Source organism: Cyanistes caeruleus, chromosome 4 (assembly GCF_971803275.1).
Source record: "Cyanistes caeruleus chromosome 4, bCyaCae1.hap1.1, whole genome shotgun sequence".
In the NCBI taxonomy this organism is placed as follows: domain Eukaryota; kingdom Metazoa; phylum Chordata; class Aves; order Passeriformes; family Paridae; genus Cyanistes; species Cyanistes caeruleus.
In genome coordinates, this window is record NC_141704.1 from 1,610,820 (window position 1) to 1,635,776 (window position 24,957).

At 44.9% G+C, this 24,957-nt stretch overlaps 3 protein-coding genes across 5 annotated transcripts in view; 1 reads left to right on the forward strand and 2 right to left on the reverse strand.

The window, feature by feature from the left end:
* On the reverse strand, positions 1-15,103 carry CEP41 (centrosomal protein 41). Its single transcript, XM_023918852.2, has 11 exons — positions 14,816-15,103; positions 14,439-14,502; positions 13,621-13,668; positions 10,246-10,307; positions 9,491-9,560; positions 7,679-7,802; positions 5,733-5,884; positions 4,709-4,776; positions 4,097-4,211; positions 3,195-3,410; positions 1-1,543 (listed from the first exon to the last, which is right to left on the reverse strand). The coding sequence occupies exons 1-11, from the start codon at positions 14,846-14,848 to the stop codon at positions 1,398-1,400; spliced, it is 1,098 nt and encodes a 365-aa protein (XP_023774620.2). The 5' UTR covers positions 14,849-15,103; the 3' UTR covers positions 1-1,397.
* Positions 14,989-23,878, forward strand: MEST (mesoderm specific transcript). 2 transcript variants are annotated; one of them, XM_086886324.1, is made up of 12 exons: positions 14,989-15,156; positions 16,279-16,433; positions 16,851-16,930; positions 17,326-17,403; positions 18,574-18,710; positions 18,949-19,007; positions 19,666-19,706; positions 19,875-19,945; positions 20,609-20,710; positions 21,324-21,400; positions 21,783-21,846; positions 22,981-23,878. In XM_086886324.1, exons 1-12 carry the CDS (start codon positions 15,062-15,064, stop codon positions 23,096-23,098), a joined length of 1,077 nt encoding a protein of 358 aa, XP_086742450.1. In that variant the 5' UTR covers positions 14,989-15,061; the 3' UTR covers positions 23,099-23,878. The 2 variants fall into 2 exon arrangements, with proteins under 2 accessions (XP_086742450.1, XP_086742449.1); XM_086886323.1 differs by having other exon boundaries at positions 15,024-15,156; positions 19,597-19,706.
* COPG2 (coat protein complex I subunit gamma 2) overlaps positions 23,772-24,957 on the reverse strand; it is a 33,851-nt gene continuing 32,665 nt past the window's right edge. Inside the window, exon 24 of one of the 2 annotated variants that reach the window (XR_015286015.1) lies at positions 23,772-24,606. Coding sequence is in view for 1 of the 2 variants with exons in the window: in XM_086886303.1 (XP_086742429.1) it covers positions 24,109-24,239 (131 nt within the window). In the remaining variant the exon portion in view is untranslated. The remainder of the gene's footprint in view (positions 24,607-24,957) is intronic. The other variant, XM_086886303.1, reaches the window with a different exon arrangement.

Consider the following 24,957-nt stretch of genomic DNA (forward strand, 5'->3'; position numbering starts at 1 on the left):
TGCAATTTACATTTTATTAAATTAAACACTTAAACCTCTCAGCCTCTGCTCCAAACAACACCAAGAGTCCAAATCCACACAAATCCCTCGAGGTGGTGGGGAAGTACATCCAGTCCTTGCTCTGATTCCGTGGATTTGGAGGATCCCAAAACAATTCAGGCCAGTTTTTGTCCAACTTTCACCAGGAGGTTTTCATGCAAGCACAGAGCAGCCAGGGGTTCTGGATCTGTCTCCCACAGCTGGATAGCAAAATCAGGATTTTAGCCAATGCCATGACATTTCCAAGAGCTCATGGAGCTGGAAAAATCTACTCCCACAGCAGCAGGACCTCATCAGACCGAACCTGCAATCAGTATTGTCTCATTTTAGACTCAGAGAGCCAATAAAAGATAAATGTGCTCAGGGATGTTGAGTCTTAAGCTGCCAAACTGGAAATTTTGTGCCATTTCTCCTACTTTTTGTCCTTTCGTCAGAATTATCTCAAAATCACCAGTGAGGATTTGGGATGTGTTGAAAATTGTCTGCTTCAAAAAAGGGGTAAAAACACCGATTCCAGAAACACACACAAACCCCACAGGACCACGATAACCGAAGCAGGACCAGGCTCAGCCAGATGGAAAAATCGGAGTAGAATCCCTCCAAAATCATGGGCAGCTGAGGAAAATCAGAGCATTCCCAGCTTATCCAGGAGCACCAATCTGAGGAAAAATTTTCCAGGAAACCTTCACCTCGTTCAGTTCCAGATTCCAGGTCCCAGCTGGGTTTTAAGGACCATGGTGAGGCAGCAGCAGCGAATTTCCCTTCAGCCACCCTAAACCTTAAAGAAACTCCTAAAAAACCTCTGGTAAAGGAGTCACTGGGAAAAAAATAACAATTCCAGTTATTCCCCTGCAGCTCACTTTGAAATAGACACAACTATTCACATAGCATCGACTGTCACAGCACCAACTGGGCAATAAAAAACATCTTTATTACAGATATTTCTGTTCACTAGCATAATTTATTAAAAAAAAACCCCAAAAAACTCCTTCAGGATCTTCTCTCACTTTTGGCAAGTTGCTGATTATCTCTGCTAAAAACACCAAAGTTTGTGCTCACAGATGGTTTTTGGCCTGTTCACCCTCACGGCTCCAGGAATGTTACGGACAAAAAATTCCTTCAGCTGGACTAAAAACTTTGTGGAACAGTTTCTACTGGTCCCAATTTGCTCCTTCCCCTACAAAACCAGTTCTATCACCTCTGTCCTGCCCTGCCCCTCAGGTGATGCCATTCCTGCTCCTAGGAATCGTCATTCCAGCCTTACCCGAGCTGCCAATCCTCACCACGGCTGCTTTTTTCCCCCTGCCAATCCCTCAAACCACAAAGGGGCTCAGCATTCCCAAAACCTGGATTCTGGTTTATTTCCAGGGCCTGTTCTGGATGCTGGTCCTGCGGGAGCGGCTGCTCAGGGATCCCACGGTGCCAGCAGAGCTGGGGAGGCTGGGGTTGCTCCTCGTCGATGAGAGGTTGGAATCGTGGCTGGAAAAGCCGCGGGTGAGGCGACCTGCGGGGGATAAAAACAATCCTAAATCAGAAATTGATTGTTCATAAATTGTGGTTGTGCCATTTCTGGATGTGTCCAGCCAGCCTGGAGCAGCCTGGGATAGAGGAAATGTCCAAGGTGGGATGGAGAAGGTTTAAGGTCCCTTCCTGAAATTTTTCTTTTTGAAAAATTCAAATTTTCACGTTTTGAACTTGGATTTCTCGGTCTCCTCTGAGCTGAGGTTTTTTTGGGATATTTCTTCATGGGGAGTTCTGTTTATTTCAGTTCTTTGGGTCAGGAGGAAAACTCTGAAGCTCATTAGGATCTTGTTAATTAGGATGTTATCACAAAGCTTGGCAGGCTTTTCCAGAGTTTCTGCACAAGTTTTATTCACCATAACTTTGTCTTCTTTGGCTCTGATGGCACAAAACGGCTCTGAACCACGTGGTTGTTTCATCTTTATATCTATTTTTATTTAATTAACAATAGATACATGTGTTGTTTTTATATATTAACAAATAAGTTTTTTATCTCTATTACGTAATTAAAACTGTGACTAACTCTCAACTAATCGTTCTTTGTGCTTTTAAAAATTGCAGAATTGTGGAGAAGAAGGAAGGAGAGCTAAAAACTACACTTTTTTTCTTCCATTTTTATGTATTAAACCCTCTAAAATCTTTATTTTTCACTTCAGTGACATACTAAACACTACTAAACTTTCTACTTAATTTTTTACAAATCTTGCTTTTATTATTTTCCAAATCAGGGATATTTGGAAGCTTTTCTGTCGGCGACAAATAAGATTAATACTTTTAAAAATAATAATGAATAAGATTGATTTTACTTAATCATAATTTAACAATAATTTATTATATTCATTTAATAATATTTTATTAATAAAGTAATAATGTAAATAATAATGAATAATATTAATTTTGATTAATAATAATGTAATATGTTATTATTACATCTTATAATAATATCTTTATAATTTAATAATTTAATAATCATAATTAAGATTAATTTTAATAAATAATTAAAAATTTATTACTCTATTTAATAATATATTAATAATTTAATAGTTTTAATAATAATAGTTAATAAGATTAGTTCAATTAATAATAATTTAATAATAATCCTTATTATATTTATTTTAAAAATACTAATTTTATTATATTTTTACTAATAAATTTATTATATTTATTAAAATTATTTAATATTTTTATTAATTTCATTGTTATTTATTATATTTATATTATATTTCTTTAATAATAATTTAATGATTTATTAAATTTATTTAAATTTTTAAAAATGTATTTAAAAGTTGATCAATAATTTAATAATTTTACTAATAATAATTAACAATATTAATTTAATTAATAATCGAATAATAACTTATTATTATAGTTATTTTAAAATTATTTTAAAATATTATATTTATTTAATAATTTATTGTATTAATTTAATAATAATTTAATAATAATGATAATAATGATAATAATGATAATAATGATAGTAATAATAATAATAATAATAATAATAATAAATAATAAATAAATAAGATTAATACTTTTTTTTGGGGGGTGAGAACAGGACAAACAGAGAAACATCTCTCCATTTCTGCATCCCTCCACCTTCCCAGCGCAGCACTCTGTGGATGTGAGACACTCACTGGCAGCATCTGAAGGGAGCTGCTCCTCGGCCAGGTAACGCCTCAGTTTCTGCAGATCCTCTGCAGAAAACCTCCACCTGTTCTCGGCGCGCACCGGCGGCGCCCTGGGAACGGCTCTCCTGCGGGCAGTTCCCGCCGGAGCCGCCACCTGGCAGGAGGCCGGGAGCGTGCCGGTGATCAACCCCTCCGGGATCTTCTGGGCAAGGACCTTGAGGCCTGCGGGGACACGGAGCTGTTAGCCCAGCTGGATGGGTCAGGAGGGAGAAGACATGAGGGACTCGTGGAGCTGGAGGTCCAGGAAGTTGGGATGGAGAAATGTGGGGAGCAGGAGAGGGGGGAATTCTCTGTCCCTGCGCCCTGCTGGGGTGAGGTCCCACATGGAGTCCAGCTCTGGGGACACAGCAGCAGCACCTGGAGCTGCTGGGGAGAGGAATCCAGAGGAATCCACAGAGCTGCTCCAGGGCTGGAGCCAGGCTGGGAGAACTGGGAATGTTCTCCTGGAGAAGGGAAGAGCTTCCAGCACATTCCAGGGCCTGGAGGGGCTCCAGGAGAGCTGGAGAGGGACTGGGGACAAGGCCTGGAGGGACAGGACACAGGGAATGGCTTCCACTGCCAGAGGGCAGGGATGGATGGGATTTTGGGAATTGGGAATTCCTGGCTGGGCTGGAATCCTGAATCCCTGGAAGTGTCCAAGGCCAAGCTGGACACTGGGGCTGGGAACACCCTGGGATGATGGAAGGGTTGGAACCAGACAATCCTTCAGTTTCATCCCATCCCATCCCATCCCATCCCATCCCATCCCATCCCATCCCATCCCATCCCGTAATTCCACAATCCAAATCTTTCCAGCTCCCCCATCCCTGCCCCAGGGGGTCTCGGGGCGCTCTCCCAGCCCCACGTACCCCCAGATAACATGAAGAGGTTCTCGAAGCCCCTCTCACACATGGTGGTGGCCGCCTGGCTCGCCAAGCGCTCGTCGTTGTCGTAGACGATGATGATTTTCCCGTGGGCGTTTTTCTGCCGTGGGGATCGTTAAGGAACTTAAAGAGAGGATATTGAAACGTTTCAGGAAGGAAAAAAGAGGGATATAAATGGGATTGGAGAGGGAAAGACTCCGTGCTTGGGAATGTCTTGCTTAATTCCCGCTGGATCCTCAAGCATTACTTGAGGATTGGGAATGGCAAGAGCCCCTTTGTTCACAGCCTCCCCTCGGAATCAACAACCTGGGAATGCTCAGCCCAATCCCACTTCATAACCCTCTCGCTGTCCCCAGTCCCATCAAGGTGCTGACAGGAAGCCAAAGGATTTGATGGATGCATCCCTGGAGCAGCCAAAATCCTGGGAAACGCCGAATCCAGGCAGCTCCCAGCAGAGCCAAGAGGAGGAAGCGGAATCCGGATGGAGGAAGTGGAGCTGCAGCAGGAAAACTCCTGTTCTGAGATCCCTAATTTTGCTTGGATAAGCTCCAGTGGGTTTTGGGAGCCCCCCTCACCCGTTTTCCATGGAAAGGATACGTATTCCAGAATATTATTTGTGTAGGGATTCATGGTTCTGGACAACGTTGCGATGGGGTAGGAATAAGCTGCAGAATGGAGGGAAAAAAAAACAGGGAAAAATCATCCAGAGGCTCAACATCTCTGAGCTGGGATCAGCTGGGATCAGCTCATCCCTTCCCAGGAAGGGGGAATGTGCTGGAAAAGCACTGGGAAGACGAATTTTGGTGGGAAAACTGAGAAATAAAAAGGATTTTGGCTTTCATTAGCCTGAACAACCTGAAGTCTTCAGAAATGTTTCAAAATGCCAGTTTAGTGCTGGTGAAATCAATGGAAAGACAAGGAATGTGCTTGGGTTTTTCCTGTCTTGGGGTATTTTGAAATTGTTAAATTATTAATATTAATTAATATAGTAAATAGAATTAACGCTACATTTAATTGAATGATAAATTGTTTTCATTAATAATTCATTAGTAAATAATAATTAATTGAATTTATTAATAATTTATTTAATTAAATAAAGTTATATTATTTTATATTTGTATTGATATATTTATATATAAATAGTTTTATTTTTGTTATAATATTTATATACTAATATATTTATAATATTTACATTGATAATTAATTCAATTAATTAATTAATTAAAACCAAGGAATGCTGGGGTGGGAAGGTGTAGGGATCCAGAAATGGAGAAATGTTTCTCTGTTTGTCCTGTCCCCAACCAAAAAAAGAGGTATTAATCTTATTATTAATATTAAAATTATTAAATTATGAATAAATTATTAATTATTATTAATTTATTACATTAATTAATTGAAATAATCTAAAAGCTAAAACTAAATCTAAATCTAAAGCTCAAGTTACGACCTAAAAGTGAAATAAAAATCTCAGAAATGATCCATAAATGAATCCGGTGATGTCCCAGCTGGGGGACAAAAATAAAAAATAAATAAAAAAAATATATAAAAATAAATAAAACCCACAAATTCCAAAATGTGGGAATTGGAATGCAGGGATCGTGGCGGGGCTGTGGCCGCTCACCTCCCACGATGTGACACTGCTCGTAGGCGTCGCGGTCCCGCACGTCCAGCAGCAGGAAGGGACAGTCGGGGTACGGCGTCTCCCTGGCCTGGCTCTCCTCTTCCTTCGGAGAATCCTTCTCCAGGTCCAGCTCCCCAACCCCGCTGATCACGCTGGGAACCGAACACAGGAACAGGGAATGGGGCTGAGAGAGACTGCAGCAGCTCCGGGGCTGCGGAGGGGAGGAGAGGGGAGAGGGGAAAGGGGAGAAAGGAGGGACGGGAGAAAGGAGGGACGGGAGAAAGGAGGGACGGGAGAAAGGAGGGACGGGAGAAAGGAGGGACGGGAGAAAGGAGGGAAGGGAGAAGGGAGGGAAGGGAGAAGGGAGGGAAGGGAGAAAGGAGGGAAGGGAGAAAGGAGGGAAGGGAGAAAGGAGGGAAGGGAGAAGGGAGGGAAGGGAGAAGGGAGGGAAGGGAGAAAGGAGGGAAGGGAGAAAGGAGGGAAGGGAGAAGGGAGGGAAGGGAGAAGGGAGGGAAGGGAGAAGGGAGGGAAGGGAGAAGGGAGGGAAGGGAGAAGGGAGGGAAGGGAGAAGGGAGGGAAGGGAGAAGGGAGGGAAGGGAGAGAGGAGGGAAGGGAGAGAGGAGGGAAGGGAGAGAGGAGGGAAGGGAGAGAGGAGGGAAGGGAGAGAGGAGGGAAGGGAGAGAGGAGGGAAGGGAGAAGGGAGAAGGAGGGAAGGGAGGGAAGGGAGGGAAGGGAGAGAGGAGGGAAGGGAGAGAGGAGGGAAGGGAGAGAGGAGGGAAGGGGGAAGGGAGGGAAGGGAGAAGGGAGAAGGAGGGAAGGGAGGGAAGGGAGGGAAGGGAGGGAAGGGAGGGAAGGGAGGGAAGGGAGGGAAGGGAGGGAAGGGAGGGAAGGGAGGGAAGGGAGGGAAGGGAGGGAAGGGAGGGAAGGGAGGGAAGGGAGGGAAGGGAGGGAAGGGAGGGAAGGGAGGGAAGGGAGGGAAGGGAGGGAAGGGAGGGAAGGGAGAAGGAAAGCTTGCTTGCTTTTTTGGGAATTCTATTCCAGCCAGGAATTCCTTCCCAATATCCCTGCATCACTTTGAAGCCATCCCCTGTGTCCTGTCCCTCTGTATCCACACAAAAACACCACCAGGAACTGTGCAACCCCCAAAATTCCAGAATGTGAGGGTCTGGATGGAATCCCACCAACACATTTCCTTCTCAGACCACCAGCAGGTGACAACAAGATCGCCTTGCTGCCTCCAGCCAAACCCATTCCAACAGGAAATCCTTCCAACCCCTTCCCTCTCACCTACAAACCCAGCCTTTAATGAGAAATACAATTAAAAAATTTAATTTAAAAATATATTTCAATTTAAATTTGAGCCGGGCTCAAATCATCGTCTTCCAAAGACTGTTGGGGTCAGAGGCACAGAAAATGTGATTTTATCTGTGACAGCTGGCTCTGACACCCAAAAGAGCTCTGAATTTCACAGAACACCACGGAGACAGCTGGTAAAATTCCATAGGGAAACTGGGAATGTCGGGGGGGTGTGTGTGTGTTAGAGAGTTTTCTTAGGGCACTGGGTGAGAAAGTTTGAAAATAATTTTAGAATTTCGTAAAATTTTAAAGAAATTTTAGAATTTTTAAATTTTAGAAAGTAAGAGTGTTGTCCTTTCTCCTTCTTCATCTTTTTCCTCTGAGGGTTTTTGAATAATAAAGAGGGATTGGATAAAGTGTGGGGTCATTGGGTCACTAAGAAAAATAACTTATTTGCCATTTGTTAATTGGATAAATAGACACAAAAACCATTTGTAAACCATTTTACACCTCTCTTAACGCTCCTTGTGCTCTGTAGAAATGTAATAAAGATAAAAGAAGAATAAAAGAGCCTGAACAGGAGAAAACCACCTCAGTTTTGGGGAAAATATCCCAAATTATCCCACCCAGATGATGTTTTGGTGAGGCACCTCTGCAGCGTGGAGCGATGGGATTCTCCAGCTCCGGAGTTGTTGAGGAACAGGACGGGGCTGGCCGTGCCCTCAGGGCTCCCTTTGTCATTTTTTGTCCCCTCTGTGTCGTCACCTGCAGAGTCTGGGGACACCAGAGGACACCAGGAGTTAAAGAAGAGGTAAACAAGAAGGTTTTAAAGGGGAGTTTCTATTCCTGGAAAGAAAAGTGTGACAGCTTTATTATCTTCATCCTCTTAACGAGGAGAATTTATCCTGAGCCTCCTATTTAAAATAATGAAGAGCTGAAAGGTTTTTTTGGTTTTGTTTTTTTATTTTATTTTCAAGGTTCGAGGTTTCATTTGAAGAAGTCAATAAAATTGAATTTTCAGTTCTGTGGGTTCTATGAATTAAATATTCAGTTCAATCTATGGATTGAGTTACAACCACAGAACTGCCAGCACGAGGCTTTTCCTACTTGCAAGCCCTGCTTTTTCTTAATTTATTTTTTAGGAGTTAAAAAACCCTAAATTTTTAGGTTTGGAATTGTTGCAGGCCACAGGGTTTATTTATTTTACTAATTTATTTATTTACTGTTTTTATTTCTATATTTTCTATTTTTATATATTTATATATTTTGTATATATATATTTTATATCTATATTTATTTCTGTATTTCTCCATGTCTATATTTTATATATAATTTATTTTTATATTTTATATCTATTTTATTTCTATATTTTCTATTTATATGTATTTATAGACTTATTCATATATTTACATAATTATATATTTTATATATAAAATTTATATATTTTATATTTCTATATTTATGTTATATATATTTTATTTCTATACTTTATATCTAAATGTATTTATAGATTTATTCATATATTTACATGTTTACTATATATTAATTCTATATTTTATATCTATATATTTAATATATATTTTATCTATACATTTAAAATTTATATATATTTATGTATTTATTTATATATTTTTGGTTTTTATATATATTTTATTTATATTATATACTATTTATATATTTTATGTTTTTATTTATTAATTTTAATATAATTTATTTTATATTTAATATAATCTATTTATTTTTATTTTTATTTTAATATAATTCCATTATTCTTTATTTTAATATAACTTCATTATTTTTTATTTTTAATTTTTATTTATATATTTACTTTAATATATTTTGATTATTATTTTATGTTCAATTTTTATTTATTTATTTTAATATATTAAAAAAATTATTTATATTTAATATATTTTCATTATTATTTTATTTTATTTTAATATAATTTTATTATTATTTTTTATTTTATTTTAATATAATTTCATTATTATTTTTATTTTATTTATTTTAATATAATTTCATTATTATTTTATTTTCTATTTTTATTTATTTGAATATCTTTTTGAAAAAATTATATATTTACTCTAATATAATTTCATTATTTTTATATTTTCTTTTTATTTTAATATAATTTCATTATTATATTTATTTTATTTTAATACCATTTCATTATTATTTTTTATCTTAATTAATTTATTCTTTTTAATTAATTTATTTAATTTTTAATTAATTAGTTTTATCTTAATTAATTTATTATTTTAATTAATTATTTTTATCTTAATTATATTTTTATCTTAATATAATTTCATTGTTATTTTACTTTCTATTTTTATACATTTATTTTAATACAATTTTTTAAATTTTAATTTATATATTTACTTTAACATAATTATTATTTTTAATTTTTTTTCCCCACTGATGAAGTGGTGCCAGCTCTGCCCCTTTCCCCCCTCAGCTGTCACCTGGCAGCTCGTGCATCTCCTCCTTTGTCACCTCCAAGGTTTCATTGGACAGAGAGGCCACCTGGAGCACCTGCAGGGCACAAAAACACCTAAAAACTGATCCCCACAGCCTAAGAAAAACAATCCAAGGGGAAAAAAAACCACCCCAAATCCACAGAATCCCCCCCTTTCAGCATCCCCAAGTTTAACCTCCCTTTTCCTTCTCACAATTTGGGGTTTTTCCCCTAGTTTGAAGCAGTTTTATTGAACCAGCACCCCCCAGCTCTTTATTTCCTGATCCATTTTTCACTTTTTAATTTTTAAATATTAAAAAAAAAAAAGGTTTCAAATAAAAACTGCTTTGAAATAAAAACTGCTTTGAAATAAAATAACGCACAGCAAGCCTTCAAGTCCCAAGTGCTCGCCCTCTGCAGTTAAACCTGAGCTCAGGAAGGGCTTCAGACTCAAAACTCAGATTTAGGTGCTGTTTTACACCTAATTTTGACTTTTGCAGATGCCTGAAGATCCTTCTGACTTAAAGGACAAATAAAATAAGGAATAAATTTCAAAGATTGAGCCACCACAAACTTTTAATTTGGAATTAAAGGCATTTGGCCGCTGTGGAAATGAATGATTTGCTTTTATTAAAGGCAGGAAGGAGCCAGGATGGAATAATTACAATTAAAGCTGAATAATTACAGAGGAATTTTTTTTATTCCAAGGAAAAATGTTGCTCCTAAAAGATTTTTGGAGTTCAGAGAGGGATTTGTACCTACCAACTGAGCAAAAGTTGTCACCTTCAGCCTTTTAAACAGCTCATCCTTTTTATACCTGTAATCTTCAAAAACAAAACAAAGAGGACAAGGTGAATTTTCAGTTTATTCCCATTTTTTTTTTTAGGTTGTGGCTTAATCCCAGCTTTTTTCTGGGATTCTTCTGCAGCCAGGCAGGAATTCAGGGCAGGTTTGTGGTGAAGGATGAGAGCAGAAAACCTAGAGACTTTGTGAAATGTCAGTTATAAAGAGAAATTTTAATTAATGTCAGTTATAAAGAGAGATTTTAATTAATGTCAGTTATAAAGAGAAATTTTAATTAACACCAGTTATAAAGAGAAATTTTAATTAACACCAGTTATAATATTATATAATAATAATTGTATTTTTATATATTATTATCTTGCCCAGATATGATGAAGTGGAAGAAGCAGATTTAGTTGCTTTTAATTTAGACTAAAACTAAAGTTTAGTTTTTTTATGTTTAGACTCAAATATGAATTTATGTTTTCCATAAAGCAGTTCAGGAATTTCCCCCTTTCCCTGCTGTTCTTTGGAGCCCCAAAGCTCCTTAAACCAATAGATTAATTTACCTGAATTTTTAATTTGTGTAAATTAGAGCAGGATCAGAGCGTGGGGCATCCTGTCTTTGCAAATATCGAGTTAAACACGCGGGTTTCATCTTAATTTAAAAAAAAAATCCAGGATTTTATCATTTATCTGACAATTAAATTCTGATTTCTTTCATTTGATCTCTCAGGGAAGGGATAACCAACACAAGAAACTAGACTAATTGAGTCTTAATGGCTAATTAACACAAGAAACCGCACTAATTGAATTTTAATCCTGAAGACACAGCTCAGGGAGGAAGAAAACCGAGCGGGGCTGTTGGCAAAGATCCAGAGCAGAGATTCCCAGAGCTGAGGATTTGATCCCATCCAGATCCAGGAGAGGCAGAGGAGGGGGGAAAAAAAAACCTCCTGGAGGGAAACAAAAGGTGTGAGGAGGAGGAAAGAGAAGCCAGGATATCAATAGGAACATCTTGCTATGGAATAACCTCTCCTGGGAAGCAAGGGGAGCTTTGTTCCTTTGGGAAATGCCAGGCTGGGAAGGAGCTGGTGCCCCTCCAGCTCCCAGGGATAACGATGGAGAGCGGGATCTTTGGAAAATCCACTCAGTTCAAGGATTCTAAATCCTCTAAAACCATCTGCTGGATGCTCCGTTAGCTTGGGGGAGATGAGGGGGAAGGGTTCCAACGCGCATTCCTGCAGCCAGCACACACACAAAACAAAATATTCCCGTGGGATTTGCTCGTGGAAATTCCCAAGTTGAGTTTAGAGATCTCTTCCCAACTCATTCCAAGTTCCCAAATTCAACACCTTACCCTCTGAATCATTTTCAGCAAAACGAGCAGCTCGTTTCTCCTCACAAGGGAGGAAAAGGAGCCCTCCCAAAATAGACACCAAAATAAAATAAAATATAAAATATTCCAAAATAAAGCACGGGGCTGAAGCACAGGAGGTGCAGAAATTGGGCTGGAGGATGAGGAGAAGAAACTGGATTTTAGGATGTCAGCTCACTGGGAAATTACTCTGGTGGCTCTTGCAAAACCACCTGGTTTCAAACCTCGAGCTGAGGTTGTTAAATCCTCCTTTAACTCAAAAAAAAAAAAACCAACCCCAAATTATCTCCTGTAATCATTTCCCTTTCCAGCTGCTCAAGGATTAAAATTGCCCAGCCAAGGTCAAAAAAAAAGAGCCTTTCTGTCATGGCAAATAAACTTCATTTAGAAGGACAAATAAAAGCAGTGAAGCTTGGGAAGCGCTGGATGGATAAAGCCACCAGCAAAAAATTTGGCTCCTGGGTGGCTCCTTCCCACCTCAAATAAGGAATTCTCATCCCAAAAATACCTTCTTTGCCCTAAATCTTGCCTTTGCCACCCAAAACGCTTTCCCAGAGAGCTCGGAAGCGCTGCCTGCAGCTCCAAAAGCAGCCCCACGTACCCGGTCCGGTCCTGGCGGATCCGTTGGGATTTTCTGACATGGTTTTGTTGGGAATGGTTCTGTTTTCCCAAGGATGGGCTGCTCCTCAGGGCTTTGGAGAGGAGGGAAAGAGCAGCAGAGAGGAAGGAAGAGCGTCCTCAAGTCAATCCTCCAAAGGATGGTTCAGGGTGGGCGCAGCTCTTGAATTTTTGACGGCGTGGATTTAAATCTCTCACGTTACATAAGGGACAGAGAGGTGCCTGTGCTGGGGATTTAAATCTGCATCCAAAGGGTGTCATCTATCCCTGAGAAACCAAGGGGGAGAGATTCCTCCACTCCCTGGGAACACAAGGTGTCCATTCAGCCTGTAGAGAATGAGAAAGTTCCTCCCTGGCCTCAGGGAAAAAAATAAAATAAAAAAAAAGGAGGGAATGAAAGAAGCGCGTGGAACAGATCCGCGGGGAGATTGGAAAAACCCCCAAAGAAATAAAAACAACAAACCCAAGATTTTCAACAGAAATAAAAAAAAAAAAAGAAAAGCAGTGTCCAGCACTGAAATCTCAGTCAACAGAGGCTTTTGGAAAGCTTGAGGTCATTCCTCTTTTCATTTTCTGCTCCCCTCCCCAAAGACCTGCAGTGTTTGAGAAACAAAACCCCTGAACTCAACAAACAAATCACAAACAAAGGCTGGTTCTGCACAAAAAAAATTCCCTCACAAATAAAAGTGGGGCTGAGAACTAAACCTGGACGTTTCAAATCCTAATTAATGCTCATTAATGGAGGTTTCAGTTCAACTTGGGTTTTTTTTTTCGCCTCCACAAACGCAGCTTTGAGAGGTTGAAGGGTTTTCCTGGCTCCTTAGGTGAGAATAATCTGGGGATAAAGTCATAAATCACTGGTTTTATTGGGGAAAAATATTTGAGAAGCTTGGTTTTGGTGGGAAAACCGAGAAATAAAAAGGATTTTGGCTTTCATTAGCCTGAACAACCTAAAGTCTTCAAAATACTTTCAAAATGCCAGCGTTTAGTGCTGGTGAAATCAACGGAAAGACAAGGAATGTGCTTGGGTTTTTCCTCTCTTGGGGTAGTTTAATAAAATTGAAATTACCTAAAGATAAAAGAGTTCAAGTTGTGACCTAAAAGTGAAATTAAGTCTCAGACATGATCCATAAATCTTCCCAGATGAGTCTAGCCTGGATTTCTTAGCTCAGAGAACTTTCAAGAACAAAATCCAATACCAAAACTGCACAAAGAAGGATCTGGAAGATTCCTGTTTGGATTTTTAAATTAAATCTGTGGAGATTTCCAAGGAAAACCCCCTGGAATTCATCTCCTGCTCTTCTGAGTTTTAAACCACCCCATTTTTAACCCATCCTGCTCTTCCCCCAGGTACTCACTTCTTTTGATCTCTTCCAATTTTTCCATGTATTTTGACAAACTATTTCCTGTAATGAAAAAAAAATCAATTTATTACAATTATTTATTAATTAGGGGTTTTCTTCAGGCCCATTAAGGCTTAAATTTTAATTGCTTTGAAGGAAAGAGTTGTTTGTTGTAGATCCTCCTTCACAGTGACAATAAAAAGTAGAAAAATGCCACCATTTTCCTCTTTTCTCTCAAGGAAAGTAGAAAAATCCAAGATTTTGCTGTTCCTTCCCCATCATTGACATCCTTGACAAAGATACAGGAAAATCCACGGATAGAAATTCCAAAAACAGTAATTTCTATGGGAACCACCACAACAGAGCCTGACCCAGTTTAAACCTATTTAACCTCCAAATTATTCTTTAAAAAAAAGCAGAGTAGGAAAAAGAAAATAAACAAGTTTTAAGACAACAAAGACTTTAAAGTTATTTTAAAAATAACTTTTTTATGCGGTCATCTACACACAGAGCGTTTAATCTCAATTTTCAGGGGGGGTTCAAGGTGTTGTGTGAAGATAAATACACTTAAATACATGAAAATACATAGATATATAAATACAAATTAATCTCTAGAGCTCGTGTTTGTTTAAATTTCACCTTTGAAGGAAAAATATCAACAGGAAATTTTTATAAGCTGCAAACATCCGGTGAGACAAATCATAAGCACTGTAAGGATTTTGTAGTGTTGAGGTAAATTAGCTCAAAACAGAGGTAATTAAGACATTAATTATATTTTTTCTGTCATCCTACACCCATTTTGGGTGGTTTTATCCCACAACAATTTCACTTACCAGTATCCAGACGAGTTTTTATATGTTGATACTTGGGATTCGTGGGGATGCGCCGGGTTAGAAGCTGTTTCAACATGGAAAAGATGAGAAGCCAAAATTAAAAAAATTCAAAAAATAAAAAAAATAAGGTAGAAAAATGAGAAGAAAATGTGATTTGAAGGGGTTTAAGAGACAGAAAAACCAGCGAGAAATTCCTGAATCCCCATCTGGGTATTAAACCCCGCTGATTTAAAGCCTCAAAAGGAGAATTTCTCCCGTTTTCCCTCCCCGCGGAGCTCTCCCGGCTCCGGGGGCTGCATGAACCATCTCCCCGCCTTTGCCCCGTGTCCCCCCTCTCCTCCCGGAGGATGTTGAGAAGGGAAGGCCCCTCACGGCACCTGAGGGTCGCCGAATCCGCCCCGAGCCGACATCGCCCCTCAGCGCCGCTCGCCCGCTCCGCCCGTCCCTCACGCGCGGCCGCGCTCCCGCCTCCCGCCCACCCCGCAACTACGCCCTCCGCCATTGGCCACCCGCCGCGCCCTCAGCCAATCAGAGGCCGCGCAGCGGGGAGCGCGCGCGTCGCCCGGCAACGGGAGGGACGCGGCGGGCGGGAAGCGGCGGGGAAGAGAGGGCAGGGACTGCGCATGCGCATTGAGGAGACCACGCCCTCCCCGGCCCCGCCCCGCCCCGCCGGGAGAGCGCGATGGCGGCGCGCGCCCGCGGCAGCACCTGAGCTCAGGTGAGAGCGGCGCGCGCGAGCGGCCGCGGCCACGCCCCCTCCCCGCCGGGCGCGAGCGCGGAGGCTCCGCCCCCCCCGCGCGCTGAGGGAGGGGGCGTGGCCTGAGGGGAGGGGGCGTGGGGGTTCCGGGTTTGGGTTTGTGGGCGGGGTTTATGGGGGGTGTGTCCAAGGGGGCGGTGCTCGGGTGGGTGTGTCCCTTCATGTGGGCGTGGCCACAGCCTTGGACTGCCATTGGCTCCCTGAACCACATTGGGGTCACGACCACTCCCAGACCCCAATAAACCCCTGATCCCTCCCCCAGTGACCCCATAACCCCTCAGGTCCCCAAATGACCCCATAACCCCCCTTAGGGCCCCCAGTGACCCCATAACCCCCCTCAGGCCCCCCAATGACCCCATAGTGCCACTGAAGCCCCCCAATGACCCCATAACCCCCCTCAGGGCCCCAAATGACCCCATGACCCCTCTCATGCACCCCAATGACCCCATAACCCCCCTCAGCCCCCCAGTGTTCCCCCTCAAACCGCAAATGGCCCCACAATCCCCCTCAGACCCCAAATGAGACCGAGGTTCCCTCTCAGACCCCAAAGTTTGCTGGACCTGCCAACCTGGGGACATGGAGGTTCTGGGAATGGGGAGTTTTGGGGTTCTGGGAATGGGGGAGTTTTGGGGACATGGAAAGGGGTTTTGGGAGTGAGGTAATTTTGGAGACATGGAGGTTCTGGGAATGGGGGAGTTTTGGGGTTCTGGAAATGGGGAAATTTTGGGGTTCTGGGGACGTGGAATTTGGGTTTGGAAATGAAGGAGTTTTGGGGACATGGGAGTTCTGGGAATGGGGGAGTTTTAGGTTTCTGGAAATGGGGGAGTTTTGGGTTTCTGGGCATGGGGTAGTTTTGGTTTTCTGGAAATGGGGGAGTTTAGGGGTTCTGGAAATGGGGAAGATTTGAGTTTCTGGAAATGGGGGGAGTTTTGCGGACATGGAGGTTATGGGAATGAGGGAGTTTTGGGGTTCTGGGCATGGGGGAGTTTTGGGTTTTTGGGCATGGGGAAGTTTTGGGGGACACGGAGCTGCGTTCTGTGGGAATGCGGGAATCGCGGAGTGACTCCCGGCCGTGTCCTGCAGGATGAAGGAGTGGTGGCTGCAGGTGGGGCTGCTGGGCGTGCCCCTCCTCGCCGTCTACCTGCACATCCCGCCCCCGCAGCCTTCCCCGGCACTCCGCTCCTGGAAATCTTCCGGAAGCTTCTTCACCTACAAGAACCTGAACGTCTTCTACAGAGGTGACGGAGCCGAACCGCGGCGGCCACGGGGACATTGCGAGAACTGGGCAGGGTGGGGACAAATCCTGGTTTTTGCCCTCCTGGATCGGGCAGGGATGGGTGAGAACATTCCACCAGGGAAAGTTGGGAAGGATCCCAGGAGTCTCCGATGGATTCCAACGTGGAAAAGACACTGGAAACCCTTTGAGCACCAGCGCAGAGGCTGCTGGAATTAATTTGGGCTAATTAAATCCATGGATTGATCACGGAGCCTATGAGGTTTCCCAAGGGAAGCTGCAGTGGGAATCAAACCCATCCCTGGTTTTGGGGAGCAGAGGGAGAGGCGGATTCCCAAGGGGATGAGCAGCAATTCCCATCCTAGCAGGGAGGAATTTTGGGAAGAGCTGACTCGGAGGCGTCCCGTTCTTCTCCCTGCAGATTCCAGCGGCGCCGTTGGCAGCTCCGACGTTGTGGTGCTCCTGCACGGCTTCCCGACGTCCAGCTACGACTGGAGCAAGGTGAGGGCGCGGGAATCTGACAGCAAATCCCAGGATTTTCGGCTCCTGGGAATGAGCGGGCAGCAGAGCAGGGGTGGGAGGCTCCAGAGGAGAATTCCTGATTTCTCCTGGAGTCACCGTGTCCCTCTCCCAGTGTGAAATCCGAGCTTTTTCCTCATCCCGCGGCAAACAGCCACAAAAATTCCTTGTTTTTTTCTGGGGGATCTTGGGAAATTTTGACCTCCTGCTGTTTCCTTGGCTTTTTCTGGGGGATCTTGGGAAATTCTGACCTCCTGCTGTTTCCTTGGAGCTGGGACGTTCTCCTGGCACGGTGGCGAGGAGCACGTCCATCCTGCAGCCGTTTCCATCCTCCGCTCCCACCGGACGCTTTTCCAACGCGTTTCTCCTCTTCCCAGATCTGGGAAGGGCTGACCCAGCGCTTCCACCGGGTGATTGCCCTGGATTTCCTCGGATTTGGATTCAGTGACAAGCCTGTGAGTACCCCGACACCAGGATTGTCCCGGCTGCTTTCGGCACAGCGCTCCGGAAAATCGGTTTTTGCCATCCAAGAGTTTTTCCTTGGATTTTCCTCTGGAAAAGGGATAAGGAAGTGGAAGGGTTGCGGTGGACCTGGGTTTGGTGGGACTCCAAAACGCACCTGGAGCCCTTTGGAGCGTGGAGAATGCTCCGGTGGCCTCCACGGGACATCCCGAGCGCCAAGGCCGCGGGAGCGAGCCGCTGCTTTCCTTATCCCGTGTTTCCACATTTCTCAGAGCCCAAACGTGGCTGGAGCTGCTGGGGATGTGGAAATTCTGGGAATGGGGGAGTTTTGGGATTCTGGGAAGGGGGGAGTTTTGGGGTTCTGGGAATGGGGGAGTTGTGGGGATGTGGAAAGGGATTATGGGAATGGGGGAGTTTTGGGGACACAGAGGTTCTGGGAATGGGGGAGTTTTGGAGACCAGGAAAGCGATTATGGGAATGGGGGAGTTTTGGGATTCTGGGAATGGGGGGAGTTTTGGGGACATAGAAAGGGATTCTGGGAATGGGGGGAGTTTTGGGGACATGGATGTTCTGAGAATTGGGGAGTTTTGGGATTCTGGGAATGGGGGAGTTTTGGGGATGTGGAAAGAGATTCTGGGAATGGGGGGACTTTTGGGGACATGGAAAGGGATTCTGGGAATGGGGAAGTTTTGGGGTTCTGGGAATGGGGGGAGTTGTGGGGATGTGGAAAGGGATTATGGGAATGGGGGAGTTTTGGGGACACAGAGGTTCTGGGAATGGGGGAGTTTTGGAGACCAGGAAAGCGATTATGGGAATGGGGGAGTTTTGGGGACACAGAGGTTCTGGGAATGGGGGAGTTTTGGAGACCAGGAAAGCGATTATGGGAATGGGGGAGTTTTGGGATTCTGGGAATGGGGGGAGTTTTGGGGATGTGAAAAGAGATTCTGGGAATGGGGGGACTTTTGGGGACATGGAAAGGGATTCTGGGAATGGGGAAGTTTTGGGGTTCTGGGAACGGGGAGTTTTGGGATTCGGGGAATGAGGGAGTTTTGGGGACATGGAAAGTGATTATTTGGAGACATGGAAAGCGATTATGGGATATTCATCCTGGAATATCTGCTGCCTCCGGCTCCCACCGGGACCCCTCTCCTGTTTTTCGGCAGAGACCCCATGGCTACTCCATCTTCGAGCAGGCCACCATCGTGGAGGGGCTGCTGCGCCACCTTGGGCTCCGGCACCAGAGGATCAATCTCCTGTCCCATGATTACGGGGACACGGTGGCCCAGGAGCTGCTCCACAGGTCCCTGCCACTCCTCCTGCCCTCTCCTGTCCCCTCCAAGATGATTTCCAGCAGATAAGTGGAAGGACGTGGCGCAGAATTCCCCCTTTTCCCGCCGCCTCAGGCGTCTCGTCCGTCCCAATTCCCAAATTTTCCATGGAAACGGAGATGATCCGCCACAATCTGAGCTCGTGCCGGGTCGTTCCTGGGAGCTGGCGGAGGTTTGGTTGGGTTTCACCTTCTGCTCTGCTGTCCCCAGGTATGAGCACAATAAAACCGGGAGCATCCTGATCAACAGCCTCTGCTTGTCCAACGGAGGTGAGAATCCACCAGGGCAGGGGGGGGGATACAGGGGATCTGTGGGGATCCACGGGATGGGGATCTGTGGGATGGAGATCCATGGGATGAGTGTCCGTGGGATGGGGATCTACGGGATCTGTGGGATCCAGGGGATCGGGGGGATCCAGGGGATCTGGGGATCAATGGGATGGAGATCCATGGGATGGGGTTTTGTGGAATGGGGATCAATAGGATGGAGATCCATGGGATGGGTGTTTGTGGGATGGGGATCTGTGGGATGGGGATCAATAGGATGGAGATCCATGGGATGGGTGTTTATGGGATGGGGGTCCACAGGATCTGTGGGATCCACAGGATGGGGATCAGTGGGATGGGGATCCATGGGATGGGATCTGTGGGATGGGGATCTGTGGGATCCACAGGATGGGGATCCATGGGATCTGTGGGATGGGATCAGTGGGATGGGGATCCGTGGGATGGGAACCCACGGGATGGGTTGGCCTTCCCATCTCCATCACCCCAATCCCACGGACTGCAATCAAGGCGCTGTAATTAACCAGGAGCACCAATGCTGGTCTCACTGGGCTGCTTCCGTGGCTCCGTGCAGGGGGACAAAGTGGGAGAGGCGGAGCGGAGCGCTGCCAGCGTCCCAGCTCCGTTCTCTGGTCCCTTCCAGGGATTTTTCCCGAAACGCACTACCCCCGCTTCATCCAGAAGGTGAGCTGCTCTCGTCCTGCTCCATCCCAAAATAAATAAACACCCCTCGGATCATCGCTGCTGTCGCACCCCTCCTCGAGGGCCTGGGCTGGGAGAGATGGGAAAAGCTCTCCGTGGATTTATCCAGGTGGCCGATGCTGAGTTGTACTCTCTCCTTTCTTCCCAAAGCTCCTCGTGGATGGGGGGCTGCTCTCCCCCGTCATCCTGCGGCTCATGAACTTCTTCTTCTTCTCTGGAGGGTGAGACGGCTCTCGGGGGCGCTGGGGACAATCCCTGAGGGTGTGAACCGAGTGGGGAAAGGGGGAATGCGGGAATTGGAAAGGAATTCTCGGCTGGGAGGGCGAGGAGACCGCGGAGTGGAATTCCCAGAGAAGCTGTGGCTGCCCCTGGATCCCTGGAAAAGTCCAAGGCCGGGCTGGAGCACCGTGGGATAGCGGGAGAGGTGTCCCTGGCGATGGCTGGGGAGGGAATTCTTTAATTCCCTTTAATTTATAATTAAATAAATAATTTAATTCCCTTAAATTCCAAACCGTTCCGTGGTTCCGGAGCAGATTCTCTGGCGCTGTCCCCGGAGAGCTGGGACTGACCTCTGGCCCAGCACTTCACTTTAACAACAAACCAAACTTTTCCCTGGACACTGAAATCCTCCTCTCCCACAAATCACCCCTGCACCATCAGATTTTTCTATTTTTAGCAGTGTTAAAAATGTTTTTCCCCCCAAAAAAAAGCCTTTTGAGGCCATCCAACATTTATCCCAACTTATCCTGGGGACATCTCAACACTCGGAGTTTTGCTGTGGAAACTGGAAGAGCTGGAATTTTTTCCACCTCTGTTTTTTTTGAGTTTTTGAGTGGTTCCCTGACACTGGAATTTGTCTCTCCAAATCCCATTTTTTTTCCCAGGCTCAGGGCAGTTTTCGGGCCCTACACACAGCCCTCCCAGGCGGAATTCTGGGATATGTGGACAGCGGTGCGGAATAACGACGGGAATCTCGTTATGGACAGGTACCTCAGCACCAATTCCCGCATCAGCTTCGTGTCACAGCGGCTCCCAGGTTCCCAGAGCTCAGCCAGGCTTCTCCAGAACTTTCCAGCTGCTTCTTTTGGAGTCTGGGATCAACACTACATCCCAAAAAAAAAGGAGCTGGGGGGTGATGTTGGAGCAGGGATTCTCTGGGATGATGCGAGGCAGGGAAATGAAGGTTGGAGTTGGATCTGAGATGATTTTTTCTTTGGAAAGGCTTGGATTTGGGGGGGGTTTGGCAATGATTTGAGCTCAACCTGTGACAGATATTTGAGCAGATTCCCCCCAACATCATCCCAGGAGAGATCTGAACCTTCCGGACCATTCCCAGAAGTCCCAATCCCAAATCTTCACCTTGGGAATTTCGGAAGGGACACGTTTCTTCCAGTCTGTGGCTTTTAGAAGGGTCTTGGGCTGGTGGCTGAGCTCTGTTCCGTGTCTCCCCTCGGTGGGAGAAGGGAGAGGCTCAGCCCGGGGATGATGGTGCGGTGCTGCTTTCCCACTGGAGACGCAGATCCCACCCGGAATTTTGCGTCCGTGGCCCAAATTCCAGGCTGGGCGGCGTCCCCGGCGTAACGATGACTTTTCCTGCAGTATTTTGCAGTACATAAACCAGAGGAAGAAGCACAGAGAGCGCTGGGTTGGGGCTTTGACGTCTACCTCGGTCCCACGTGAGTAGGAATCCATTCCTCGACCCGCTGGGATTTTTGGGAATTGCGCCGGCTCCTTCCATCCACCTCTGGTTTTTCGGAGCTCAAATCCAGTTTTCCAGCTGAGATAACGTGCCCTGGCTCACAGCTGCTTCTCCAAGCGCTGCTCCAGGGAAGTTGAGGAGTTTTTACAAGCCCCAAAAAGAAGTTGGGAACAAACCCAGGGGTTGGAGGTTGAACTTGACCCCGGGGCAGAGCGGAGCTGGTTTGTTCAGGGCTCCACTGGAAGCTTCCAGAGCTTTGTGTGAGGAGGGAACACCCCTGGAGGTCTTCTTGGGGATGTTTCAACGAGGGAATCCATGAATTCATGGATAGGAAAGCTGTGGCTGTGCTTCCCTTGCAGTGCATCTCATCTACGGCCCCCTGGATCCTGTGAATCCACACCCCGAGTTCCTCCAGCTTTACAAGTAAGACAAAAAGTGGGAATTTTAACTTCTTTAAAAAATTTCTTTTTTCTTTCTCTTGATTTTGCTGAACTTCTTTTCACTCCTGGATTTCTCAGTCTCCTCCTCTGAGCTGAGCTCTTTGGGGATATTCACGGGGAGTTCTGTTTATCTCAGTTCTCTGGGTCAGAAGAAAACTCCAGAGCTCGTTAGGATCTTGTTTCTCTTGTGTTAATTAGGATGTTATCACAAAACTTGGCAGGTCTCTCCAGACTTTCTGCACAAGTTTAATTCATCTTGTCTCTTTGGCTCACTTTGGCTCTGATGGCACAAAATGGCCCTGAACTACGCAGTTCTTTCATCTTTATACTTATTTTTACCCAATTAACAATAGACATGTTAATTATTTTTCTTAATGACCCCATGACCCATCACCTGTGTGCTGCACTGTGACATTTTCTGTCCAATCACCTGCAATTACCCAAAAACCTCGAGAAGAAAATTAAGAAAGAAGAAGGAAAAATTCTAAATCCTTCTATCTTGTTTTCTATTTTCTAAACTAGTTTAAACTCTTTTTCACTCAGTGACTTAAGAAAACTTTAATTTACACACTCACACTTTTAGCTTTTCTATCTAACTTTTAGCAGTTATTTTCATGTATCACCATGAAAACACTCCCATGAATTTCATGTTGTGTGAAATTCAGTGTTTTTCTGGATCTCAGCCATCAGAGACGAGGGCTCACACTCTGTGTCTCAGCCTCCAGCAGGAATGTGCAACTGGGGCTTCACTCGGGTATTTTTCCTGGCTATTCCTCCAATTCCATCCTGCTGGAAGCTGTTTTTAATTCCCACTCATTGTGTTTAATTAACACATTGAAGAGTGTTAATTCCCACTCTCACCTGCACAGGCAGTTTGGAAGTTGGTGCGTTTTAGGCACCAAAACGAGGATTTTCGGTCGATGCCGTGCTCTGTTTTAAATCCACACAGGGAAGATTTATTTCCTGAGGAAATCTCCCACCTCACTCAAAACCTACACTTGGAAAGGATCGGATGGAGCTGCTCCAGGCTTTTTTTTTTAAATCCCAAAAAAGTGGCAGAACCCTTGGCTGCAGCGATTCCTGTGCTTAATCCTGGCTCCTTTTTTTCCCCCACCAGGAAGGAGCTTCCCACGTCCACGGTGTCGGTGCTGGATGATCACATCAGCCACTACCCCCAGCTGGAGGATCCCACGGGATTTCTCAATGCCTACCTGAACTTCATCAACTCCTTCTGAGCTGCTGCAGCTTGGTTTTCATTCTAAGCAAAAGAATCAGGCTTTGGGGGCAGGAAAAACAAACAAACAAACACGGATTTTTTCTCTCCCGCATCCGACACGGCCTCGTCCTGGGTTGATAAACTGAGTTAAATCCTTGGAGAGATGGAAAAATGAGGGGAAAAGCAGGATGCTGGCAGCTCTTCCAGCCCTGCACTCCCCTTTTTATCCAGCTTGGCTCTATTTAGAGAGGCAGAGGTTTAAATTAACATTAAATCACAATTTCTTACTTTGTCGCCCTGACTTGGGAAGAAACAACCAGCAGGGAGAGGCAGAATTTCCCTGACAGAATTCCCTCCATCCCCCTCCTTTCCCGTTTTTCCAGATGGGATTTTCCCCCACTTTGAAGCCAGGAAAAGTCTGCCCTGAGGGTTGGTTATTACCTGACATAAAGCTCAGAGAATTGAATCTGCTTCAAGAGATGGAGTTTAATCTCTCGCTGTACATTGATTTTTCTGTGTGGAAGAAGAGAAAGTCACAAAAATATTGCAGATTTGGAGGTTTGGGGTGGTTTTTAATTGTTGGGAATTTAATAGCATCCCTTTAGGAATAAGGGGTTTTTTTGTTTAATAAACAGCCATTATGGGCTGTTTTTTTTCTGTACTGGAACAGACAGAATTAGAACAAAAAAAAATAAATAAAATTTCTATTTTATTAACAGCAATTCATATGAATTCCACCACTTGAACCAGTGTTTATTTTTCTGTTAATAAAAAGCAATTTTGACAAAAAAAAAAAAAACCTGATTCCATTTTTCCCTTCCCTGGTTGAGATTCCATGAGTTAGGTGGGAATGTGTCGGTGACGACGAGGGAGGGGACACGGGAACGGCTCAGCACTGACGCCATACAAAAGATTTCCCAAATTCAGGAATAAAAACTAAACATGCAGAAAAGACAGCCAGGAAAAAAAAAAAATTAAAAAAAAAAAAAAGAAAATAATAGAAAAGGAAGGAGGAATTCCAGGAATTTCTCAGCCCACGGAAGCCAGGATGACATCGACGGACGTCTCGTCCTTGCTCCTGACCGTCACCTGCATGGTCACACCGTCCCCAAGGGCCAGCCTGGACCTGACCAGCACGTCACAGCCACCTCTGTACACACCTGGGGCGAAGGAACAGGGAGAGGTCACTCTGGAGAGCCCCAGGGATCCTGTCCTGATCCAGGGATTTCCTTCTCAGCCAGGCTCGCGACCCTGTGGGATTCTCCGGGGTGGAAAGTTGGGAAAGGTCCTGGGGGTGGTGGTGGCGGGGGGGGGGGATGTGGCCAGGTGGGCAAGAGGATGATGGGCACAGCCTCTCCTGAGGGACAGCCTGGAATTCCGGGAATTCCAGAGAGCTCTGGAGGAGCTGGAACGTGTCCAGGGAAGGGAACAGAGCTGGGAAGGGGCTGGAGGGTTCTTGAGGGAGCTGGAGAATTCCTGAGGGAGCTGGAAAGGGGCTGGAGAATTCCTGAGAGAGATGGGAAGGGGCTGGAGAATTCCTGAGGGAGATGGGAAGGGGCTGGAGAATTCCTGAGGGAGATGGGAAGGGGCTCAGCCTGGAGAAAAGGGGGATCAGGGGGAATTTCTGGCTCTGCACAACTCCCTGCCAGGAGGGGACAGCCGGGGGGGGATTTGGGATCTTATCCCAGGGAATGGGGACAGGAGGAGAGGGAACGGCCTCAGGATGGGCCAGGGCAGGCTCAGGGTGGATTTCAGGGAAAATTCCTCCATGGAAAGGGGGGTCAGGCACTGGAAATGCCCAGGGCAGGGGGAAGTGCCCATTCCTGGAGGGATTTCCCAGCCCTGGGGATGTGACACTTGGGGACAAGGTGGGGCAGG

What these genes read in the sequence shown, in the direction of transcription:
- CEP41 (XM_023918852.2), bottom strand. Translation starts at nt 14,848, where the DNA reads ATGTCGGCTCGGGGCGGATTCGGCGACCCTCAG. An exon ending in AAAAACTCGTCTGGATACTG is followed by an intron (nt 13,669 to 14,438) that starts GTAAGTGAAATT and finishes TTTTCATTACAG; the next exon opens with GAAATAGTTTGTCAAAATAC. An exon ending in TGACAACTTTTGCTCAGTTG is followed by an intron (nt 9,561 to 10,245) that starts GTAGGTACAAAT and finishes TGTGCCCTGCAG; the next exon opens with GTGCTCCAGGTGGCCTCTCT.
- MEST (XM_086886323.1), top strand. Translation starts at nt 15,062, where the DNA reads ATGCGCATTGAGGAGACCACGCCCTCCCCGGCCCCGCCCCGCCCCGCC. An exon ending in TTGGATTCAGTGACAAGCCT is followed by an intron (nt 17,404 to 18,573) that starts GTGAGTACCCCG and finishes GTTTTTCGGCAG; the next exon opens with AGACCCCATGGCTACTCCAT. An exon ending in GCCCAGGAGCTGCTCCACAG is followed by an intron (nt 18,711 to 18,948) that starts GTCCCTGCCACT and finishes TGCTGTCCCCAG; the next exon opens with GTATGAGCACAATAAAACCG.